The 24,775-nt window shown below is 38.3% G+C and overlaps 2 protein-coding genes across 8 annotated transcripts in view; one reads left to right on the top strand and one right to left on the bottom strand.

Moving 5' to 3' along the window:
- ASB7 (ankyrin repeat and SOCS box containing 7) overlaps positions 1–2,519 on the bottom strand; it is a 40,058-nt gene extending 37,539 nt beyond the window's left edge. For 2 of the 5 annotated variants that reach the window (XM_053581846.1, XM_053581847.1), the window contains exons 1-3: positions 2,087–2,487; positions 1,812–1,910; positions 870–961 (exon numbers count right to left, since the gene is read on the bottom strand). The gene's annotated coding sequence lies outside the window, so the exon portion shown is untranslated. Of the gene's footprint in view, positions 1–869; positions 962–1,811; positions 1,911–2,086 lie in introns of all 5 variants that reach the window. The other 3 variants (XM_053581845.1, XM_053581843.1, XM_053581844.1) reach the window with 2 other exon arrangements.
- A 407-nt stretch (positions 2,520–2,926) lies between these two features.
- LINS1 (lines homolog 1) lies at positions 2,927–24,156 on the top strand. Of its 3 annotated transcripts, none has more exons than XM_053581841.1 (7): positions 2,927–2,994; positions 16,563–17,063; positions 17,453–17,542; positions 18,327–18,468; positions 19,166–19,753; positions 21,204–21,375; positions 23,271–24,156. In XM_053581841.1, exons 2-7 carry the CDS (start codon positions 16,665–16,667, stop codon positions 24,151–24,153), a joined length of 2,274 nt encoding a protein of 757 aa, XP_053437816.1. In that variant the 5' UTR covers positions 2,927–2,994; positions 16,563–16,664; the 3' UTR covers positions 24,154–24,156. The 3 variants fall into 3 exon arrangements, with proteins under 3 accessions (XP_053437816.1, XP_053437815.1, XP_053437817.1); XM_053581840.1 differs by lacking the exon at positions 2,927–2,994 and adding an exon at positions 3,005–3,281; XM_053581842.1 differs by lacking the exons at positions 2,927–2,994; positions 23,271–24,156 and adding an exon at positions 3,005–3,281 and having other exon boundaries at positions 21,248–21,375.
- The last annotated feature ends 619 nt before the right edge of the window (positions 24,157–24,775 follow it).

Here is a 24,775-nt window from a genome sequence, read left to right as displayed (position 1 = left end):
CCCACCCCCTCCCTCCTTCCCTCCCTCTGCTCTTCCTTTCCCCACCCCTCCCTCCTTTCTCTCTTTGCTCTCCCCTTCCCCCACCCCCACCGTGTCCTTAATTTTCCTCATATCAAAATTGTACCTTATATTTTTGACTAGCCACAAAGCCCCTCCCTTACCATCTCAGGTGAAAATACCCCTCAAAAACAAAAACACCCTACAGATTAAATCTAACATCTAACACAGAAAAAATATTTAATGCAAGACAACTTGAATAGAAAATACATAGTACTTCATTTTGATCTCCGAAACATAATTCAAATCTTTTACTTTTTCTTAAAAGCTCTAAACTAATCATTAAGGTATTTCCTGATAACTTCCACATTTAAACATTAGCCTCTAACTTTACAGACTTCTGCATAACTTTTACTGAAATGATGTAATCAATTACCTGGATTCCCTACATATAAAGTCTGTCTTAAATTTTCACCAAGGAACAATCATTGACAGACACCGATTCTAAATCCCACTCAGTAGAACGCCCTTTGGCATTCAGTTCTAGATCTCATGGATGTGTAAACGCTCAGATTCTCTTAAAAGCATCTTTTGCTATGTTTTGAGAATAGAATCAGTAAAAATATTAATTTCCTTTTGTGGAGGACAGAAAGTCCAGTGGAACAGAGAAAATCAAAATCTTAACTTCTTTGTACCCAAAATTCTGTAAATAATCTGAGCTATTAAAATGACTTTGAGATTAAAAGTCACTTTATACTCTTGCTATGGGATGTTAGAAAAGTCATTCATTTGACTAATTTTGGATTTAACTCTTATGTACTTTCCATGCTCATATCCCCTCTTTAGGAATTGCATTAATGTCCTAAACTTACCTTTAGTGTGCATTTTCAGAGGCAGCAACAAAATATGGCAGCAGAAATGTGACCCATGAATTAGATGCTTAAATTTCAATCTAGCAAATTCTCTGTAAGGGTTTTTGAAATGAGAAATCTTATTTTTGATGAGTACAAAAATTGAGCCCCAGATATCTAAACACCAAACAGTCTTTTGTATTTAAATTCTGAAGACTCAAATGGTCATTAAGATACTGTGTAAAATTTTAAAAGTTTTACAAAATCTGAGGTGTAATTATTTATATCTTTATAAGTCTCAGAGCCCATCCACATTTCTTTCTCACTCTCACAGGGGCAGTCACACACAGACATACATACTCAAAGAGTTAATTACATGTAAGTACTTCATGGGTTAACATGGCCTTCATACCATCCACTCTGTCAAGGTACACACATTCACCCCCTACTAGGAGATAAAATCATTTTATTTTCTGAAACTTGTAAATTTCAAACCGTTAATTTACCTTCCCCTACCAAACCACTGTCAATTAGGTAACTCTAAAGATTTTTTGATGCAGATAGACAAAAAGTGATGAGAAAGAATAAGGGGGAAAGGAGTAAATTGTGGTTTAATTAAAAAGCAAAGTCATGTAGAATTATCAAGCAATTAACAGGGGACTGGGGGATTCCTATGAGAATAAGGAAGGCGAGGGAGCTACAAAAAAGTCTCAAGGCCTCAGAACAGAGTTAAGTGGCACAGTGTACCAAAAGATAATGCAAAACACAGAAACACACTGTACAGAAAGAAAGGGGAAAAACATATTTCTGAAGTAGAGAAGTATTAAAACGTTAAGCATCAGGCATGGGCAGTGTTTTTGTTTTTGCTACGAAGCTGGGGGCAACCACCCTGAAAATAAAGCCCTGCTTAATGAGGTAGGGGCCAAGAATAAACAATGGGGGAGGGGAGGGTTGGCTCATTACCTTTATAAAGGATGCTGGTCAGAGGGACTGTGCCTGCTGCTTCTCTGGTGGGTGGACAGATCCCTTCCAGCTTTTCTGTTTCCTCCAGCCAGCTCAAACCTGGAAAGCAGAAACCAGTGACTGGAGTAGCGCCTCAGGGCAAGGGGGGTTCAGGGAAGGTAGCTAAAGAAGGGGCTGGAAGAGTGGCAAGGGCAGGTAGTGAAGGAGCAGAGATTCTCCTCCCTCCTACCCATCCAGCTTCTCTCCTTCCCCTCGGGGAAGGTAGCTGACTTTACCTGTCTCCTCAGCTGCTGCTTTTCTTCCTCCTTTCAGCCTCCTCCACACTCACCAACTTCTCCATTGAAGAAACACCCCACTCAGGGCCGGACCTGGGTGTTCCTGATCCTCCTCAGTGGCTTACGGCCCCAGCCCGGAGAGCATCCAGACACCAAAACAGGAGAGAGGTGGCGGTCCCGGTCGCCGGGCACCCTCCGGGCAGGGGTGCAGTGAGGAAGTCCCGGCTTGGGTTGGGGGGGCAGTCCCGGTCCAGAGACTCGAAGCAGCGGGCTGCCGCGCTCCGGGCCAGAAGCTTCCAGCTACCGAGGGACCCAGGAGGTCTCGGGACAGCGAGGTCCAAGGTCATACAGGGTCCGATGTGCCAGCTGTGGGGTCTCCGGACAGGGGGCTTGCGGGATGCACTTTGCACTGGGCCACTCTCACCCCCTCCCTCCAGCACTTTGGGGTCACTGGGATGGGACCAACGCTTCGGCAACCAATCAGCGACCGCAGTGGAGCCTCAGCCTGGAGCCGTAAACCAGGTCCGGAGTGGGTGGGGGTGGGAGATGGGGGTGACTTGGTTGGTTGGTTGCTTCCTTCTCTCCTCCTTACCCCCAGCAGCCCCCACCTCCTGCCTGCCGTAAAGCTGTCTCTGCATTCGCGACAATTAGAGGAGGCGTGCCGATCGGGGCTGGAACTCGTCTCCGATTGGTCTCACTCACTTTCCCCTCAGCTTCCCCGCGGAAGCTTCCGAGGCTCCGCCCCTGGCAGAGAGACTCCATGCAGTTGCTAAGAGACACTGTATGCGAACGGGGCCTCTACGCATGCGGGAGGAGGGGCCTGCGTGGACTTTCCGTGAACTACGGTGGCCCGGTGAGGGCGGGTGTTCCCTCGAATGGCGGAGCGGCCGGAGCTGGATCCTAAACAGGTAACCGGGAACGGCTGCTGAGTTGCGTTGCGAGGGAGGCATGAATGCACCAGTCTGAGGGGCTGGTCCCGGTCGTGCGGTTAGGGAGGTGGCGGTCTCCAGGAAGCGAAGAGGAAGTGCCCAGTCCTGGTGCCTTTCCTCAGTTCTTCTCAGACGTCAGTGTCCAGTCCTTGGAGTGTCTGTCGGTCCTTGAATCCCGTTAGCTACCAGGCTAGGAATGCCCACCGTAACACGGAAGAGAGGACACCTTTTGGGATGAGATTCCAGTTCAAGGCTTTTCCTACAAGGTTAGTGACCCTTACGGATTCCTGGGAGTGAAGGGAAAGAGAGAAGAGGGAAAACGCGAAATGGACTGATCAAGACGTGTTTATTAAGCGCATTTATTCATTTAGCAAATGCTTACTGGTCCTTGTTCTAGTCCTTGGGGAAAACAACAGCGAAAAAGGTAGTGATTTAGGGGAGACAGATAAACACAAAATTATCAGATAGGGATACATTATATGAAGGAAAATCAAACAAAATACTGGGACCGAGTTTGACTAGGACGTGGTGGGGTATTTTAGGTAGGTAGTGCTACAGTTTGTGTATTTTACCCCCTTCAAAATTCATGTTTAAACAAATCTCCAATGTGGCAGTATCGAAAGATGGCTTTTAAGAGGTGATTGGATTATGAGGGCTCTGGCTTCATTCATGGAATAATGGATTAATGGGTTGTCATGGAGGGTAGGACTGGTGGTTTTATAAGAGGAGGAAGAGAGCCCTGAGACAGCATGTGCTCAGCCCTTTGCAGGCTTCCTTCATCCAGGAAGAAGGCCCTCAACACTTGTGGCCCCTCAACCTTGTATTTATCCTCCAAAACTATAAGAAATCATTTCCTTTCTTTACAAATCACTGTTTTAGGAATTACATTATAAGCAACAAAAAATGGACTATAACAGTCAGGAAGGATCTCTGAGGAAATGACGTTCAAGCAACCATCTGGGTGACAAAGAGCTACCCATGCTAATCAGGCAATTTTGAACCCTAAAAAGAAGAAAAGGGAAAGAAAGAAATGAACGAACATGTAAAGAGTTGTGGAGGATATAGTCAGTCTTCTTTCAGCAGCCTCAGCATCCGTGCAGCTCAGGGAGTGTTTGCTGGCTCAATGGAGAGATGGAGATCTAAGAACTTCTTGGCAAGGAGCCTGGTAACTGAGTTGTCTCCTAATATCCAGCTCTTCCGTATTTTTGGCCATTTGTTTCCCTTAAAATGCTGTGTTTAAGTTATAACAATTTTTCAAATGATTAAAATATCTAATATGTCATAACCAAGAAACATTGTATTGCCAAAATTTTACAGAATGTGCTACTTAGATAATTCTAAGTTGTTTTATTGAATTGGTGCTACTGAATTTGCTAATTTTTATATTACAACTTTTCATTGATTTAAAAGCAGTTTAGATTGTAGAATATTTTTAACAAGTTAACCTTGATTGGATTTTAACAGACATACTTCATTTCCCATTCATTGAGGTAATATGAAATTCACAAAAATGGAAGCATGAACCTTACAACATATAAATGAAGAAATTTAGGATAAATATTTATGAAGTTAAATTCATAAAACCCTGACTCAAGCAGAATTGAATTTATTCCTTGAGTAGCGAAAGACTTTATCACTGAAAAAATGCACAAGCCCTTCTGCAACAATTCTAATTTGGTTGGTCTTCAGAGTCCAATGCTCAGAGACCTTTCCTAGTATTTAAGTTACTTCAGTCAAGGACAAGGACCACTGCTAGAAGGCTGTGTCCTGGCCCTAAAAGTGCTTAGGAGTGGAGAAAATGAGTGATTATGCTCTGGTTGACAGTAGGCACTGTTCTGCAAAGGAACGGGGTGTCTGTCAACATGGGTGTGGTAAAGAGAGCACCATAAACACATGCATTACAGTGGACCTCAATTAGTTCAGCTATACGTCGCAGGAAAAGGGAAAGATAGGGTCTGGGGAAAGAAATTATATCTTAGACTGTGGTTCCACTGTCCGAGCAAAAATAATGCTGAAAGAAGGGAAGCATACTTGGAGCTTTTGAGTTCCTTGTAGCTCCTGTCCTATAATTTATGGGATTTTTTTCTCAAGAATAGTTTTAATTTGCACTCTGTCACAACTGTTTTAAGATGTGACTTAAGTGTGTCATACGTCTTCTTCTGAGCATATCATTGGATGTGTAGTACATTAAAGAATGAATGAGGTCAGAATTCAATTCCTGCTATGGATACAGCTGTATAATTTTCTGACATGAAATTTTTATTGTTATTTAAAATTCAGAAGTTAAAAATTACATGGTTTTTAAAAAATGTTTTGAGATCAAACAATACTAAAATAAACTTTGGGACAAATGTATTAGTCCCAAATATTAGATGTATCTTCAGCCAGGAATATATTCAACAACTATAAGTGCCCAGCTATTATGCCTCACTTACCTGGCCAGGAGCTGGGGAAGAAGGGATAAACCAAGCAGACGACTCTTAATGAAGTTTACAGTCTAGCTCAGGAGACCTACACAAATAATTGCACAGATCATTGACACACAGTTGTGACAGATTCTGTAAGACAGAGTACTGGTGCTGGGAGACTGAAAGTTCCACAGGACCTAGCCTTGCCAGAGATAGTCCCTTAAAACAAAAGGGAAGGTGGATGGAAGAGCTTTCCAGGCAGAAGGATATCAAGGCCCAGAGGTAGAAAGGAACTTTTTAAAGGTTAATAATAAAGGAGTATTGGCCTCCTCCTACTTAAGTTGTATAAATGTTTTCATCACATAAGCTATTTTTTTTTTTTTTGCAAATCTATGAGCATGTGCTACTTTTGAGGTAGATAGACAATCTTATTTTATCAATTAACAACCAAGTCTTACCTGTATTTACTGAATTCAAGAGCTCAGTAAAATCTATAGATATTCCCTAAACTCTACCCTGCCACTGGTGGTGGGGATTTGGGGGGGACAGTGGGTGAATGGGGAGAGAGTAGTAAAGGGCAGAGCATAGACTGGTGAAGGGGAATGACAAAACCTTTCCACGAAATGTTTCATTCTGAAGCACCACTTTAAACAGAATCATATTTTAACAGCTAAGGTTAGAAAAAGTTTGTTTTTTGGATTGGTATACTGGAGGTTTTCCGTTTAAGAAAAAATGCTTAGCATTAGCACAATAGATATCAACCTAAAGAGCTCAGATACCTTATCAGTAAAATTGGTCAGTTCTTGAAGAGTAATCCTTGGTTCAATTCTTGGGACTTCCCCAAACCTAATAAATCAGAAAATCTGGGGTTAGGACCAGTCGTTTGTGCTCTAATGAGCCTTTTGAGGAATTTTGATGCTATAGTTTGAGAATCACTGGTCTAAATCATCTCTGAGGTTTCTTTTAGAACTAACTAAAACACTATGATTCTAATGTCCGGCATTAATCTGTGCTTTGTGGGGGAAAAAAAAAAGTTAGCTTTCAGAGTAGTCAAATAATAGAGCTATTTGGGAAGGATACATGTGATTATTTTCTGTTGATCAGGTTTATGTTAAATGCTACAATCCCGCTACCATTCTTGGCTTCTCTGAACTGCTTAATTGTTTGTCTAAAACCAATAAGGGTGATTAATGAATCTATGGAGCAGCTTTGCATTTGCTGATACCTCCATCTTGTCCAATTAAAGGCAAACTGGTATGATCCTAGTAGAATTGTCAGATTGCTCAGATGAATGTGAACGCTTGCTTTTGCAGTGTTTACCATTTTTGAGACTATGCCCTGTCCCACTTCCACAGGCTTAATATTTATTACTTGGTTCCCACTACATTCTTTATTAAGAATCTGGTAAATAGTATTTTGCTTCTACCCCCTTGAAGAATAGAACAGAGTGTTGTCTTTCTCAAATGATAAAGCCTGTCCATTCATTTTTTAAAAAAAGCAACTTTATACCGTACATAGAGGTGCAAAGGAAGGAACAGGCAGGGCAGGCAATGGAGTTGATTATAACAGAAACAATCACATTTAATTTAACCTAGCATCCTATGAGCTGAGTACCATTATTATTATTATGATAATTCCTCAGACATAGAAGAAGACTGAAGCTTAGAAGGTAACTTGCCCCTGTGATGACTCTGATGTGGTAGAGCCATTTGACTCCAGATCCCAGGCTCTTACCAGAAGACCACTTTGATAGAAAAACACTTTTAAGCTTTGTTCTACATATAACTTGATTGCCAGGCTTTTCCTAAAAAAACAAAAACAGAAACAAACAAAAAAAAAAAACACCAGGGCTGTATTAAGAGTCCTATGACAAGAGTTTAATAGGATTTACAGGGGCATAAAAGTTTTAAGTGTTCTGAATGTCTCAGCAGGAACCTGAGAACTTATTAGAAATACAAATTATTGGACCCCACCCCAGAACTATCTTCCTGAAACTTCTAGGTTAGGGCCGTCAGTCTGGGTTTACAAACCTGTCGAGTGATTCTCGTGCAGACTAAAGTTTGAGAACTGTTGTTTTGAGGAAATCAATCAGAGATGGCACAGCACCCCTTCTGGCCTGAAGGTTAAGGAGAGCCTATAGTTCCTGGAACTTGAAGAGCAGCCTGTATTTCTCCCCTCCCACCACAAGTCACCTTTTGAGGCCTGCTGGGCCAGATAGCCTTCCTTCTTCTTTTAACAGGGGAGGGAGCTGCTCTCTAAGAGTCTAAGCAGACCCATTTTATTTTTTCTGGCATATTTAATGCTATCTGGATTAGGGGAGGGAATCAGAGTCCTGGAAGACTGCCTTTGTTTAGAGTGCCTCAATTTCTGCTTCAACTACTCACAGCATCTTCATTAATGGAGTAAAATAGATTAAGTAGCCTCAGGCTGTGACCATATTTGAACTTACTGAATTAGGCTAAAGCTTACTATTTAGTTTCCCAATCTATTAGCAAACTGTAGTAGCCAATTCATATAAGAAAAATACTCCTTTTTTTAAACTTTTAATGATATTCACTTTGAAAATAGATGTTTTTCTGTATTCTGTATTTAAACATAGAGATTATCTAAAGAAAACCTAAAAGAGATGATGACATTTTTTAGTAGGAGCTTGTTCCTTGGTAATTTTGAAATTAAGTAATGGGAGAGCATTTTCTAATGAATAGCCTGGATTTAGATTTCAAATGAGTGCAGTGGCATGTGCCTGTAGTCCCAGCTATTCAGGAGGCTGAGGCAGGAGGTTATGTTTTCATTTACTTTTGATATTACAAAATCTTATACATATTAATGCTGGGACTCAAAAGACTATGCATAGGTGAAATTATTATTTTTTTTCAATGAAACTTTTTATTTTGATATCATTGTAGATTCACAAACAGTGAATAATAATAGAAGAGAAATAATGCAGAGAAATACTGTATGGCCTTTCCCTGTTTTCTTCCAGTGGTAGCATCTTGCAAAACTGTAGTACAATATCACAACCAGAATATTGACGTCAGTATAATCCATCAGTCTTACTCAGATTTCCCATTTTGGTTTTATTCATTTACATGTGTATATATTTAGTTCTGTGCAACTTATTTTATGTATGTAGACTAGCAAGTCCCCCAACCAGATCTGTCATCAGAATGGTACCTCTTATAGTCCTGCCCACTGAGTGGGAAGGACCTCCCTAACTGGTAGCAACCATTAATCTATTCTCCATTCTTTAATTTTGTCTTTCAGGAATGGAATTATACAGTATGTAGCCTTCTGAGATTGTCTTTTTCCCTCGACATAATTCCCTTCAGAGCTATTAAAGTTGTTGCATCTATCAGTCAATGTGCTGTTATTTCCTTCATGGTATGGATGTAAGATAGTTACTGTATCTGAAGGGCATCATTTACAGGTGTTTGTGTGACTGAGCCTTCATTCTTCAGGGATAAATGCCCCAGGTATATAGTTTATGGATCACACGATAGTTGCATATTTAGTTTTTTAAGAAACTACCAAACTGTATGCTAGGGTAGCTGTACCATTTTATGTTCCCACTAGCAATGTAAGCTGGATTCAGCTCAGTGTCCTCACCAGCACTATAAGTCACTAATTTTTCTTTTAGTTATTTTGATAGTGATACTTCAGTGTAGTTATAATTTGAATTTTCCTAATGGCTAATGTAGTTAAACAGCTTTTCATGTACTCGTTTGCCATCTCTTTATCCTCTTCAGTGAAATATTTGTTGATATCTCTGGTCCATTTCTAATTTTCTTCAGTTGTGTTATGAGAGTTTTGTATATAGTCTAGTTACTAGCCCTTTGTCAGATACATGCTTTGCAAATATTAGTATTTTCTCTCAGTAGCCTGTCGTCTCATCCTATAGTAGAGTTTTTTTGCAGAGGGAAAGTTTTTGATTTTGTTGAGGTTTGGTTTATCAATTTTTGCTTGCATTGATTGTGATTTGGGGGTCAAATCTAAGAATTCTTTGCCTGGCCTTAGAGCCTAAGATTTTTCCTACTTTTTTTTAAGTATAACTTTAAATTTTACATTTCATGACCCATTTGGGGCTAATTTTTATAAAAGATTGCAATTATGTTAGAGAAAATAAAATCAAGATCTTAGCACTCTTATTCATAGTGCCTTTGGTGATGAACTATTGAACTGATACCCGGATAGGATCAGTGGATGGTTTGGCTTTTCATGAAGAGTTGCCGGGTTTGGTGTAGCTACTAAAAGTACAGTAGTTCCTCTGTGTCTGTGGGTTATGGATCAGAGGATTCAACTAACACCAGATCAAAAATATTTGGGTGGCTGGGCACGATTACACCTATAATCTTAGCATTCTGGGAGTCACCAGGCCAGTAGATTACTTGAGCTTAGGAGTTTGAGACCAACCTATCAAAAGTGGGACCCCCATTCTCTACTAAAAAATGGAGAAACTAACCAGGTATTGTGGTGGGTGCCTGTAGTCCCAGCTACTTGGGAGGCTGAGGCAAGAGGATCACTTAAGCCCAAGATTTTGAGGTTACAGTGAGGTAGGATGACGCCACTGCTCTCTAGCCAGAGCCACAGAGTGGAGATTCTATTCCCCTTCCCCCTAAAAAAGGAAATGGGGGGAGTATTACATCTCTACTGAAGATGGTTAGTCTTTTCCCTACCTCAGGAGGTCATAAACACTCATTAAGTCTCCATCTGGTGTGTGTGTAGTGGGGGAGGAGGGTTAAACATTCATTAAAAATAGGACTGGCAGTGTTTTTTCTGGTTCTGTGAAACATTCCTTCCAGGTGTAGAAGATTTATAACAGGTAATCCTCAGCCTCTGGCAGGTGAGCTTTGATTCTGTGCCTCATATCCCAAGTTACTGAACTGCAGCAGTTCCTGAGCTGCATTTGTGCCATACCTGAACTGCTTTAAAACAGGCCCCTTTCCCTAACTCTCTGCTGTTGCCATTTTCCGTCTTCCATGGCAGCCCATCTGCTTGCTGATGCTCTTAATCAATTTCTACTATAAACTCTACTTTGCCTGTTCTTTGCGGCACCTCTCTACCTTTCCACATCTAATATCCATGGAGACTTTTTTGGTCATTGTTCCCTAAACAATACATTATAACAACAATACATCATAACAGCTATTTACATAGTGTTTACATAGTACAATATTAAATATTAGAAGTAATCTATAGTTAATTTGAACTGTATGAGAAGATGTGGGTAGGTTATATGCAAATACTATACCATTTTTTATATAGGATTTGACCACCTATGGATTTTGTGGTCATCAGTGGGTCCTGGAACCCGTCCCCCACAGAAGCACTACTAATGACATTTGATCCCAGAAGATCTTTTTATCCTTAACCAAGGTCAGAGACTCTTAGATGTCCAATTACCATGCTGGCCTTTTGATTCTGGTGCTTAAATGAAACTACTATCAGCCCTCTTTATCTACAGGTTCTGTATCCATGGGTTCATTCACCTTCAGATGAAAAATATTCAGGAAAAAAACAATTAAAAATAACAGTGCAACAATAAATTATACACAATAAAAAAATAACAACTGTTTACATGGCGTTTACATCATGCTAAGTATGAGTAATCTAGAGATGAGTTGAAGTATACAGGAGGATGTGCATAGGTTATATGCAAACACTGCACCAATTTACATCAGATACTTAAGCATTCACGGATTAAAACTAATCCCTTGCCCCCTCAGATTCCTGCTATAATTTAATACAAAAATTCAATCAAATGGGTATTCTGATTCACATTTCAACCTTTAGTTGCTGAGTGTCTTTTGAATGGTTTGCACTGGGAAATTTGCATAGTGATTGACCTTGATGTTAGATTTTGTGCAGCATGTGAAAATGATTCAGAAGACTGATACTCTGTTTTATGGTGTCAAAGATGAGGCTGTGTGAGTTACTACTTACCTTATTTGAGATCCTCTATTCAACCATTGTCCTGAGCTTTTGGATCACTAGAGGAAACTTAAAAGTGCCTCAGAATGGTGACGAGCATGGGCTTTGAAATTAGACTTTCTGGCTTCAAATCTTAACTCTGGCGCTTAACCGCTTCTGTTACATAACCTCTGTGACATTTTACAGATAATCCCTTATCTGTAAAATTTCCTTATCTGTAAAATGGGTATTATAATTAAATACCAGACTCCTAAAGTTGTGAAGCTCACTTAGAAGAAACTCACTTAGAGCAGTGGTACATAGTAGGTATTCAGTGAAATTTAGCAATTGTTAGTCCTAACACATCAATTTTATGTGAAATAGATGGGAAACATCATTTTTATATTAAGACGTACATGCTTCTAGGAATAGGATGCAAAATTCAGATGGTTATAGTACTTACTTAAAAGAGGTGTCAGGTAAATTTTATATGTAATGGGTACCCCTTCAGCCACCTGGTGTGGAAGTTCACACTTCTCTGTAAGAGGCTTTTTCTGAGTACTTCTCAATCTTCCTAATTGCTGCATTGTTACATATTGAACAAAGGGGTCTCCACCCACAGGTTGAGAACTGCTGACTTGAGAGAAGTAGCTCCTACCTTTAAACTAGTTCTCTCCAATTATTTGTTTCCTTTCCACAAACGCTTATCTCTTAGAAACTTGGAGTCCGAAGAGAGCACCTTCCTCTAGGCAGGTGGGATTTGTTCTTTCCTTTAATACCACAATTGCTTTTTAAAACAACAACAACAACAACAAAAAATACCCACAAAATGCAATTTTTAATCTATTTCACCAAGGCACCCATAGCCATTTATTTTTCAAAACAGTATAATTAAGAGACGTTTATACTTGATCACCTATAGAAACAGTCTAGCTCCTGTTGTCTTCATTTGTTAGCTGCCTGGCCCCTAGACAGTTATGACCTGTGATACTGTGGTGTATGTACTATTTTGATTTCCATTCTAGAATCCAGGCTTTCAGCTCCTGTAAGCCTGTTATTTCCTGAATTACTAGAACAATAGGAAAATCTTTTGTTAATGTATTTGGCCTTTCTTCCTGGGTTCCTGAACTGGCTCCAGAACAGCTTCAGAATGTTAACAAATAAAAGACAGTCTTGTTATTTATGACACGCCCTGTTCACACACCTGAGCTTTTGTTAATGAGGCAATTTTTGGACAGCCTGAGTGGCCACTGGATGAAGGCCTGGCTAGAGCCACCCTGGTTCTGAGGGTTAGAATTTTCAGACCCATCCTGGCAGAGAGCCCCCAGCCCCAGGGAAGGGAGAGGAAGTGGAGGTTGAGTTGATCAATGGCCAGTGATTTAATCGATCATGCTAAAGAGTGAAACTTGCATAAAAAGCCAAAAGGACAGGGTTTAAAGAGTTTTCCTGATAGCTGAGCCCATGAAAGTTCCTGGAGAGAGGTCAGAGAAGTGCCTAAGAAGGGGATTATGGGAACCTTATTTTATAGCCAGAAGCTATGGTCAGAAGCACAAGTTTAAAAAAAAAAACACCTCGGGCGGCACCTGTGGCTCAGTCGGTAAGGTGCCGGCCCCATATACCAAGGGTGGCGGGTTCAAACCCGGCCCTGGCTGAACTGCAACCAAAAAATAGCTGGGCGTTGTGGCGGGCGCCTGTAGTCCCAGCTACTCGGGAGGCTGAGGCAAGAGAATCGCTTAAGCCCAGGAGTTGGAGGTTGCTGTGAGCTGTGTGATGCCATGGCACTCTACCAAGGGCCATAAAGTGAGACTCTGTCTCTACAAAAAAAAAAAAAAACCTTAGGGTTTGCAATTAGTGTGAAAATGGGTCTCAGTCTTATGGGACTGAGTTCTTAATCTATGATCTCATGCTATTTTCAGGTAGATAATGTTGAATTGGAGGACTTCCAACTGGTGTCCCATGCAGAACTGATTGCTTGTTTGCTCGTGAGAAGAAATCCCCACACATCTGGTGTCAAGTGCCTTAGAAGACTATAGTTAGAAAAACGGAGTCTGTTTCTTCCATTCATGACCCCACTTCCTTTTTTTTTTTTTCTCTATCTCTAAAGGGTAATTTTGAATCTGTATTTCTTAACTTAAACTTTACGACCTTTCAGTCTTAATTTTTTATCATCACTCTTATCAAAGAACCTGGTCCACTATTTTCCCCAGAAATAGTTATACTGGCATTCACTTTTGTTGGTGTGCTGAAATGATTGAAACCATGTTGAAATTTCCCTTTTTTGTAGATTGAAAATAGCAATTGTCAAATAGCAATTTCATTTTCATTTATGGTAAAATATAAGGACTAATGACCCGTAGGAATATTATTGGAAGCATTTTTATTGCTATAGCATTGAAATAAAAATAATTTCCTTTGTTGCTGACTTTGTTGTTGTTGTTGCTGCTGAAATTTTTAATAATAGAGTTGAGTATATGATACACTAAAATACTCCATTTTAAAGTGTCAGTAGTTTTTTGAAGAAAAATGTTATTATCAATAACATTTCAAGTAAAATAGTACAATGGAATTAGACTGAAGTAGAACAAGAAGACTACTTTCTGATTTGTGACAGATAAAAAATATAGCATACAGTTAAGGAGATGATTTTATTGAGGCTGATTTATTGATGATTTTATTTTATTCTCACAGGGAGAATGTGCACTAAGGAAAGACTTCTTAAAGAGGGAGAAAAGGTAGTTTTATAAGACAAGGGAGTCACTGAGGAGGAGTGGGAGTAGATCTATCTGGGAATTATGGATAGTGAGTTTGTCCTTTCTGGTTAACCCTTTCTTGGCATTAAAAAAGGTGTGCTGCTGCTTAAGCATCCCTGCTTTCTGGGGTCACAGGGCTCAGTTCAAGTGTAACACTGTCAGATGGAACAAGGTTACTAATGTTTATGTCAACAAGTGGGATGCACAGTTTGAAAATAAGGTTTAGGTTAAATTTGTCGAAAGTTTCATTCATAACTTTAAACTAAAATCTATAAGTTTCTTAATATTTATTTTTCTACTAAAGGATTAAAACAGGTTAGCTTCATCTTATGGCGTATTTAACAATTGAAATCCTCAGAAGGTAAATAAAAGGAAGAAGTCAAAGGTTAAAGACCAAGGCTAAGCTATTGGACTATATTGTAGAAGTGTGAGTGGCAGCCTTCTGAAGTCTTTTCCTGTGAGGAAGAAAGAGCATTTATAAATTGGTTGGGACACAGAAGTCAAGTCTGTGGATGTTGTTATAGGGCACATTTCAAGAGGTAAAATCATGACCAATCTAAAATAATCGTGTGTCTAAGATTTTATTTAGTGCAGTAATTAATAAGGAGCCAGACACAAGCCATTTAAAGCAGCAATAGGAAAACCATGGCTCTTTATAGAGGGGAAGAATGTTAGAATGGAAGCATAACTGTCTTTCTCCACTGGTGAGTTGGGGGTGAGAGAGATCTCAGCAGCTTCGTGGGTGCCAGCTGCCTCATCACCCCCATAACATGGATACCGCCTGCCACTGACGTGCACCAGGGGGGCTGTATAGGATAAAAGATGAAAGGACAAAAAGATGAGACTACCATAACTCTGAAATGATGACAGGCATCATTGCTCTTAGATTGGTCTGGCCAGAACAGGACGAGATAACAACGGATGGGCCAAGTACTGTCATAATGAGAGTTAACGAGCTAAGTGCTATGACAAATTGTTTTACTTATCCATTAGTTGCTAGATCTGCATTATGTTACCTTATTGTTATCTAACTTTCCTTTATGTTACCTATTGACTAAACCACTAAATTGCAAAGTTCGCTTCTGTAAAAGGGGTCATCATGACCCCCATGCTTGCTTTTTACTTCTTTTGCCAACTTTCTTTTTGCTTCTAATTGCTAACTTTCAGCCCACCTGTTTGGCCCTTTGCCAACTTTCAGACTAGAAAAACCCCAACTTCAGACCCCTCAATGCTCTCTGACTTAGTCTACATCAGACTTTGCTAAGACAGCCCCTCAGTTAATGAAAGACTCCTAATAAAAGACTCCTTTTTGAAAGTCTAATTTGAGTCGGTGGTCCTTATCTTGCCCCACAAGAGGGGAGGCTCCACCAGATAATTTTCTTATTTACAGACAAGAATTATTTGCATTTTCATCTACAATTAGATGTTACCTACAATTTAGAGGCGTAAAATAGCCCCAAAGCAATGAAAGGAGCAAAGTGTCCCTTCTCCCCAAGGTCAGTAATTCCCAGAGGCTCCAGCATTGAATTGAAAGGATGTTCAGTAATATTTTTTGCTTATGCCAGTCTTAATCTTTTCCTTATTGTGCTCTCTGTATAGTAAATAATGCTTCCTCTGATAGGATCCATCCAGTGATTACCCATATTCTCTTCTTTAAAAGCCGAGTCTGACCCTAAATGTCCTTTCCCTTTGTCCCACTCTTGGTCTTCACCATAAATAAGAGAAGCATCCAGGACAACCACAAATATCTAAATTTGTATCCAGCACAAGTATAGTTGCACAAGTCTGGTGATTGCTTTTGCTTAACAACTTGTCTTTTTCTTAGCAAGACTTTTTGTTTGTTTTTATTTAATATTATAGGTGATGACATTATCATATAATTTTTAAGTTGAATCCTATCAGCCATAGCCATAGTATACTTTGACATATTGCAATTTAACTTTAGGATTTTATCTATAAGTGAGAAGTGAAGGTTAACGAATTTTAAGTTAGCCCAGGGGTTCTCAACTGGAGCCACTTTGTCCCCTAGGGGACATTTGACAGAATCTGCAGACATTTTTGGTTATTAACATGTGGCATGAGGCAGGGATACTTTGGGCCTCTAGAAGGTATAGAGGTCAGGAATGCTGCTAAACATGCTGCAATACCCAGACGGTACCCGGCTACGAAGTTACCTGGCTCCAATTGTTAACAGTGCCCGATTTGAGAAACCTGATAGCCTGTTGAAAAATGTTAGAGGAAAGGTCAAGTTTCTGCTATGATAAAACTAAAAATAATTTTGTGCTCTTAAATCAATATGGCAGGCTTACATGTCATTTTTACAGTCTTAAAATAATGTTCTTATTATAATTTTCTGTTTTAGAAATTAAGCAATCAGCAATTCCTTTAACTTGAGAGACAGTTATTAAGTGGAAACAGTTGCTTTCCTTTTGTAATAAGTGTATAGCACTTAAGAATTTTTACATTACTTTTCCTGTTTTAGGTTTCACTGAAGAAACATCCTGGAGATTCATTGCACTTCTAAGATTTAATATTTATGACTTGGAGTTGTCAACCTACTTAAAGATACATTTTGGAAATCAAAATGAAAACTTTCTGTGAAGTTTTAGAACAATTATACAAGAAGGTAGTTCGTGGAGCCACACTTGAAAATGACAGCCATCATTACACCTTTTATCTGAACCCAGCATTTTCAGATCAAGAGTGCTCTACAACCACCTCCTTAGAATGGACAAACACCTTTGGCCTCCAGGGCAAGCATCAGCCATCCTCTGTCAAGGTGGCTCCCATTTCTGTGGTACCGGTGTGTTCGAAAAGCTCCTCTCAGATGAGGGGTGCCACAGAAGTGAGGCTCCTTCAGTTAACAGTGATGGACGTCATGATAACCAGGATATTGTCTGTTGAAACTGAGTTCCATGCAAAGGAGAAATACAGAAATATAATTACAATTCTTTTAGAATCAGCTGAAGTGGATGCTAAATTAGTAAGTAATTTGTTGTTTTTTTATTTAAAAGATCCAGATATTTAAAATAAAAGTTTTAAAAACATTCAGTGTAAGGCTGGGCGCGGTGGCTCACTCCTGTAATCCTAGCACTCTGGGAGGCCAAGGCGGGTGGATCACCTAAGCTCATTAGTTCAAGACCAGCCTGAGCTAGAGTGAGACCCCATCTCTAAAAATAGCCAGCGTTGTGGTAGGCATCTGTAGTCCCAGCTACTCCAGAGGCTGAGGCAGGAGGATCAATTGAGGTTGCTGTGAGCCATGATGCCACAACACTCTGCCAAGGGCGACAAAATTGAGACTTTGTCTTAAAAATAAATAAATAAAAATAAAAACGTTCAGCATATGACTAAATGTATTTGTTTTTTCTGTAGATTTCTCTTTTCCAAAATTTGGATAAATTATTATCTCACATGGCTGCAAAGTGCCTTGCATTGCTTCTATATTTCCAATTGAGAGAAAAGGTAAGAAAATAATCAAATTATGTTATATTTTGCTTATAGTTTCTTTAGAATTGCTCTTTGTCATTTGATTTTACCCTTCAAATATTTGTATTAATAAAATGTTTCCTCATTAATAACATGTAAATCTACAAAAACTTAAGATTAGTCTTCAGTATATTGAAAATCATAATCATATTCTTAACCTGAGAGGTGGGTGTCATATCAAAGAGTAGATTACTTTTCAGACTCTGAAAGGACTAGGTAGACCTCCTTCTCCCAAGAAAGGTTTAAAAACTCCTACTTGAGAACAAACTAATTAGCTCAGGTTTAACATAAACTTTGAGAATGGTCTTCAGCATAATGAAAAACAATGCAAACAAATTTAGAATCAGGTTTTTCTGTTTTTGAATTAGTTAATAAACAGATCTAGGCATCTGCTGACTCTTCAGCTATAACCACATGTTTCTTAAAATAACTTTTTCTGAATATAAAAACTGATATTCATAGAAAATTTGGAATCTGGAACAAAATGTGAAGAACAAAATTAAAAGTATACATCAATTCACAGAGGTAATAGTGCTAATTTTTTTGTTGCTTTTTGCTCTTTTATTTCTATAGCATACTGGATTTCTTGACATAAAGAATGTTAGAATATCTCTGTTTCTTCCTGTTTTAGCACATATTATACTTTTTTGGGCAGATGAGTAAAGAATGTTCTATATAGTTGCAGTGTGTATAATAGCTAATTTGTAATTGTAAATAAAAGATTGTATTATAACTACATACTTTATTTTTTTACTTGTAGATAACTTTAAGTAATTCCTGGATTACTTTTTGCCAAAAAAGTCTTTCTGAATACTCTGAGAGTGATAAAATAATATACTGCCTCTGGACTCTTACAGCTGTAATAAAAGAAATCTTTAAAGATACATGTTCGCAAAAATCAGGTACGGATTACCTTGACCCATAAACTGTTGTCTTCTCACTCCCAGGATCATTATGTTTATAACAAAGAACAAAACTTACTCTAAAACGTTTGATCATTCTTAAAGTATAAAAAACTAATTCTTTCTCTGTATTTTCTTGTTGAGGATAGTCTTTTATAAAAGAAAAGCAGGTCAGGCGTGGCTCACGCCTATAATCCTAGCATTCTGGGAGGCTGAGGCAGGTGAATTGCTTGAGCTCACAGGTTTGAGACCAGTCTGAGCAAAAAAGCAAGACCCCATGTCTACTAAAAAAAAAAAAAAAAAAAATAGGAAAAGTGAGGCAAGAGAATCACTTGAGCATAAGAGTTAGAGGTTGCCGTGAGCTCTGACACCACTGCACTCTACCCAGCGTGACAGCTTGAGACTGTCTCAAAAAAAAAAAAAGAAATTCATTTATAAAAGAAAAACAGGAAAAGGAAAAAAATAGCTTTTTGCTATTATATATCTCTTGCGTAGTTTGCTGTTGATATTTGTAATATGTATTTTAACTGGGATTATTAGCAGTTAATCTCTATATCCTCATTTGTTAATGTCAGAAGTAAAATTACAATTTTTTTCATCTTATAAAGTGACATTTATAACAATTGGATTGTAAAATTGTGGTTTAAGAAGACTTTGTTTTTCCTGTTATTTATAATTACTGTTTTTATAATTGCAGAAATTCTAAAGCAGTTCCTGACTCCTTTTGACATTGTTTTTGAAGTGTTTTACAATTCCTTATTTTCTCAGCATTTTGAAAACTGCCAAGATACTTCTAAAATAATAAACAGCTTGATATGTTTTCTGGAATTGCTTGAGCTTCTTGTGGCCTCCAGAATCTACCTGAAGTTACATTTCACTTGCCAGAGGATTTTATTTTTGAAACCATCTTGTGTGCTACAAGTTATTACCTGGCCTGTTCAGGCTTTTGTCAAAAGAAAGGTCATCATGTTTATCAAAAAGTGCCTTCTCCATAAAGTGGGTGAAGACCTCTTTCGTGGCTCTGTGCCTGCCTTGATGCCAGACTGTCATTTAGAGGTGGACATGTTGACTTTAGCCAATGCTGTTTTGCAAGCTGTGAATTTGGGGTTGTTAAGGACATTGTCTATTCGTGGAAAACTTTCCTTCTTTGGAGGTGATGAAGTTCAGCCTGGATGTGAACATATCTCTGGTCCAGATCATGTGATCCTTAGAGCAGTGAGTTTAGTTATAATGAAATCCTTAGAAATCAAGTTTCAAAATTGTCCTTCAGCAAATGAAATGAAAGGTAATTGTCCAAACTCCCTTTGTATGCAAAGTAATAACTATTTACTTAAGTATAATAATTCATAATTACCAAATCTCAGGACTAGTAGAAAATCTGCTAGTTAAAGTTATATGTTATCTTAGTTCTAATTTATTAAATTTTCTTCCAAAAAAGAGAGAATTAGGTAGCACCCGTAGCTCATTGAGTAGGGTGTGCCAGCCACATACACCGAGCCTCGAGCCTGGCCTGGGCCAGCTAAACAACAAGGACAAATGCAACAACAACAAAAATAGCCAGCATTGTGGCAGGTGCCTGTAAGTCCCAGCTACTTGGGAGGCTGAAGCAAGAGAATCGCTTACGCCCAAGAGTTTGACGTTGCTGTGAGCTGTGACACCATGGCACTCTACCAGGGGCGACAGCTTGAGACTCTATCTCAAAAAAAAAAAAAGATTCAAAAAAGAATTTGGATTACCTTAAGAAACATGTTAGCTTTTTGTGGACTGAACTGAATTTGTAAAGCATGGTAAATGATTTAGGTTTGGGGAAAAAGTTTCCATTGAATCATCTAAAGTAAATAAGAAAAGTCAATTCATTCTTCAAATAGCTGGAGTATTTATATTAATTATCCTTCATAAAATTAATATTCCTACTAGTGTAGACTCTTGATAATTAGAAATTAAATTCAAAGTAATATATGAGAATTATATTGACAAATTGTTGCAAAGAATTCAAAGAAAGCCAAATAAAGTATGATTTTCAGTTTTGGTGTTGGAGAAGACATGTTCTCCATTTCACATAAGAAAAATGACTAGTGAACATCTCTAAATAAGTGGCACACAGATCCAATGAAAAGTATGGATTGTGAGCAGTGGTTTCTCTGAATTGCTTTGGATATAATGTAGCCTTTAAAAATTATGTTAGTTATAATTCTGTGCAGTTAAAATTTGCAACACTAGGTGGCATATGTTAGATAATTTAGTTTTAAATTACAGTCAAAACTCCCTAAAACCTTTTTGATTTTTGTGTTTAATAATAGTACTTTGTATACTCTAAACAAACAAAAAGTGTATTGAAGGCAAAATTATTTTTGCTTAGTTGCATTGTTGCCTCTAATAATAGTTATGGATCCAATGAAGTGATCTCTGTTGTTTCCTCAGTTATGTATATGCTTTTAGCAAGAAATTGTGTAACTTTTGTTTCTAAGAGACAGTTAGAGGCAGTCTCTTAGAGCCAAATAGACCATTTTAAATGTTTAGTCTTGGGTGAGTCACTTTTTTCCTCTAAGCCTCACTTCCCTCATTTACGAAATAGAGATAATTCCTAACTCAAGGGACTTTTTGAAAGTATGAATTACGATGATGCATTTTACACGTAAGGTATTTTAAACACTATGGATTTATATGTAGGCAAGAGATTATTAATATATTCATAAATGTGGTTGCCTCTACTTTGAAATGTGCATTTTTTGAAGTTGACTTACAGAGATTCATGTCTGAATTACTGACCTTCTTAAAGCCTCACCTCCAGCCCTCTCTGCAATTACACAATCCATGTGAATGGCTATCTAGGGTCTTCATAGAACAAGATGATGACATGCTGGAGGCTGCCAAAGCATCAGTGAGCATCTACCTAACATTGACCAGGTTAGTATATTTTAAAGTCATTGTTGAACTGTCTCCAAGTCAGGAAAGGAGAAAACATTTCTGAAAAATGGGCTGTGCATAATATTTGCATTGTTTGGGGAAAAATAGCTATAGATTCCTTATAAGGTTCAATTTCTTTCTTTCCTGACTTACATGAAAAGAAGATTACATTTGCTCTGCACTGTAGCTCATGCCTATAGTCTTATAATCCCAGCAATACAGGAGGCTAAGGTGGGAGGATCACTTGAGCCCAGGAATTCAAGGCTGCAATGAGCTGACTATACCACTGTACTACAGCCCAGGGGACAGAGCAAGACCCTGTCTCTTAAAAAAAAAAAAAAAAAAAGGAAAGGAAAAAATAAAAGAAAACTCAGCTGGCTGGACAGATCTGGGGTAGTAGAATTAGCCTGGTATCTGAAAACTTGGGTTCCAGTTTAGCTTCCAGTAAGTTAGTACACCTCTGAATCTTAATTGATTGGTTTTCTGTAATTGATATTTAAGACTTCTTTTCATGTCTGCATAAGACTTGCTTTTCTATATTAAGCTTCGATATTTGCCTTTGTGAAGGTGTGTACAAACTTATAATCAAAGGAGCTGTTCTGAATTTTCATTTTAATATAGTCCAATTTGGTGTGATGCCTTTTTGAGGCAAATATCTGAATTGGTTACGAGGTTGTTACTGGTGACGTTTTTATACTGTTTCTCCTTTATTAAAACAGCTGTATTTGGAGTAATATCTTATGGCAAATACCTATAATTGGTTATGAAGTTAATAACTGATGACCTTTTCCACTATTTCTGCTTCTGCTTTATTAAAACCCTAAAGCATTTGCTTTCTTTCCATTTCTTTCTTGGCCAGGAGAAAGGGATTTCTAACTAATGATCAGCAGTGCAGTACTGTGCTGCCAGTACTTACTTATATTATGACACTGCTGGCAGTGGCCGCTTTTCAAAAGGGTCTAATCAAGAACACAAAATTCCTGCATATGATTTGAATTAGGTTCAAAAATAGTCTTATACAAATTCAGTCTGAAACACATGCCCATAAAAGTGTTTCTTAATTATACTCAAAGTTGGCTTCTTACTCCTCAGGAAACAGAAACTTTCAAATAAAATTTCTTTATATGTGAATTTCTCACTTTCTTAACTTCAGTTCAGTATATCCAGAGAGGCATATACTCATGGCATATGTATTTTTTCCCAGATATAGTTGTATTAGTTAATATTTTTTGGTTGTAAATGATAGAAGCCAATTCACAATAGTTAATGTATTGGCTCACGATTGGGAATTATTAGGGATCAAGTTGGCATCAGATGTAACTGTATGTACAGAGATTCAAATCATGTCAGTAACTATTTTTCAATTCATTCTCCAGAATGGGCACCAGCAGCTCGAGGCGTATGTTAGTCTTATAATTATGATCTTTATTACTACCAGCAGACGTCCCAGGGGAGGTCTCATTAGCCTGGTTGGGTCACAGAGTCTTATCAGAATCCGTTATTGTGGCCTGGAGCATGGGGTACTCTGGTCAATCTGGGTCACATCCCCACCCTTGCTGAGGAGGGTGAGAAAGGAGGTTTTGTCTCCAACTCCGTCTAACCTCTTGAAATTGGTTACGTGTAAGAATGAGATCTACAAATTTTGGGAGAAAGAAGGACAATGGACTTTTATTGGGCAGATGTAAACTACAACTGTCGAAGTCAGAGGACTTTCTTTTATGGAGTAAAATTTATTTAGAGTTTGTAGGGAAAGGATTGGGTTTTGAAATTTTTCTTAAGTAATAACATAAATTAAAAATCTGATGGGTGAGCTTATGATATATGAATTATATCTGTTAAGACTGATATTTTTGAAAAAGTCATTAACCTGGGTTCTCCATTATCTTCGTTTATAGAAAATATGAAGTTACTGAAAGCTTGACCCAAGAAAAAGAAATGTGGAACCATCACACACATGAGAATGGCTATAATCCTCACTGTATTTTCTTATTCTTCTTAAAAAATATAGGATTTGATTCTACAGTTCTTCTTGACTTTTTGATTTCATCAGAAACCTGTTTTCTTGAATATTTCGTTAGATACTTAAAATTACTGCAAAAAGACTGGAATAATTTTTTTACTATTTGCAAGTACTTTGATGCAACTGAATCTAAATATGACATAAATATCTGTAATTGTGTCTCCTCACTTGTCCAAGACAGAAGCACCAACCAAACAGCACCTCATTGCTTGACTGTTCTTGAGAATCATGTACATACTTATGCTTGGGACTCTTGGGCTTCTGATGCTTCTTTTGAATCACTGAGCCAGGTTGTGATGCCCAAAGAGACCCACATTACGCAGGTTCATAGTCTGTCTTCTCCCCAGGCTTCCCAAAGTCTGGTAGATTATGACAGCTCTGATAATTCTGAAGTGGACCCCACAGACCAATGTTTAGCTAACAGTAAACAGACATCTTTACACCAAGATGCAATTAAGAAAACTCAGGATGCAGCTGGGACAAGTAGAGATAAAAAAGAACTTAGCCTAGACCCTCAATCAAGGTCTCTGGTTCCAAATGAATTTAATACTTCCTTCTCGGTTGATTGTGAAGTGACACCAAGTAAAACTGTCTCAGAAGTGGGAATATCTTACAGAACAGTAAAATGCTTCAAAGAGCTACAAGTTGCCATTTACCGTTTACAAAAGAAAAATCTGTTCCCATATAATCCAACTGCACTTTTGAAATTGTTAAAATATGTAGAGGTAATATGTAATAAAAGTAGGGGCCCTTGGTAAAACCATGGTATATTATTTCTAGGAATTATTTTTCTTTAATATGAATTTTGCCTCGATGAGATAATAGCATAAAAAATCACTACAAAGGAGTTTTCTAAATCAAGCTTTTTTTTGCCTTATTTGAAGCAGCCTAGTGACTAGAAAACATACAGTATACCACTTGAAATTTATGGCAAATCAAATTTACCCCAAATTTGGGATGGTTACTATATAATTTCCTGGGGCTGTGGCAACAATTCACCACACAGTTGGCTTCTTCAAACACCTGAAATTGATTCTGCCATGGTTCTGGAGGTGTCGGCAGGGCCGTGCTCTCAGGCTCTGGAGCAGAGTCCATCCCTGCCTCCTTTTACCTTCTCATGGCTGCCAGTAATCATCAGTGTTCCTTGTCTAAATGACAGTGACATTCACAAATGCTGGATGGACTTAAACTTAGGGGAGATGCTAATCCAGTTCAGTTATTGTTTACTTCTGAAGGATTTAATAAGGTGACACATAAAAAAAAAGTAACATTGTTGCAGGGTTTTGGAGAAGTTATTATACATGGTCTGCTCTATGAACATGGTTCGTTTTTTAAAAGTTTTAATCACCAGGTAACTTCCCATTTGAAATTGTGATATGA

The sequence above is a fragment of the Nycticebus coucang genome, chromosome 2, assembly GCF_027406575.1.
Source record: "Nycticebus coucang isolate mNycCou1 chromosome 2, mNycCou1.pri, whole genome shotgun sequence".
Classification (NCBI taxonomy): domain Eukaryota; kingdom Metazoa; phylum Chordata; class Mammalia; order Primates; family Lorisidae; genus Nycticebus; species Nycticebus coucang.
This window is presented reverse-complemented; position numbering and strand designations above follow the sequence as displayed.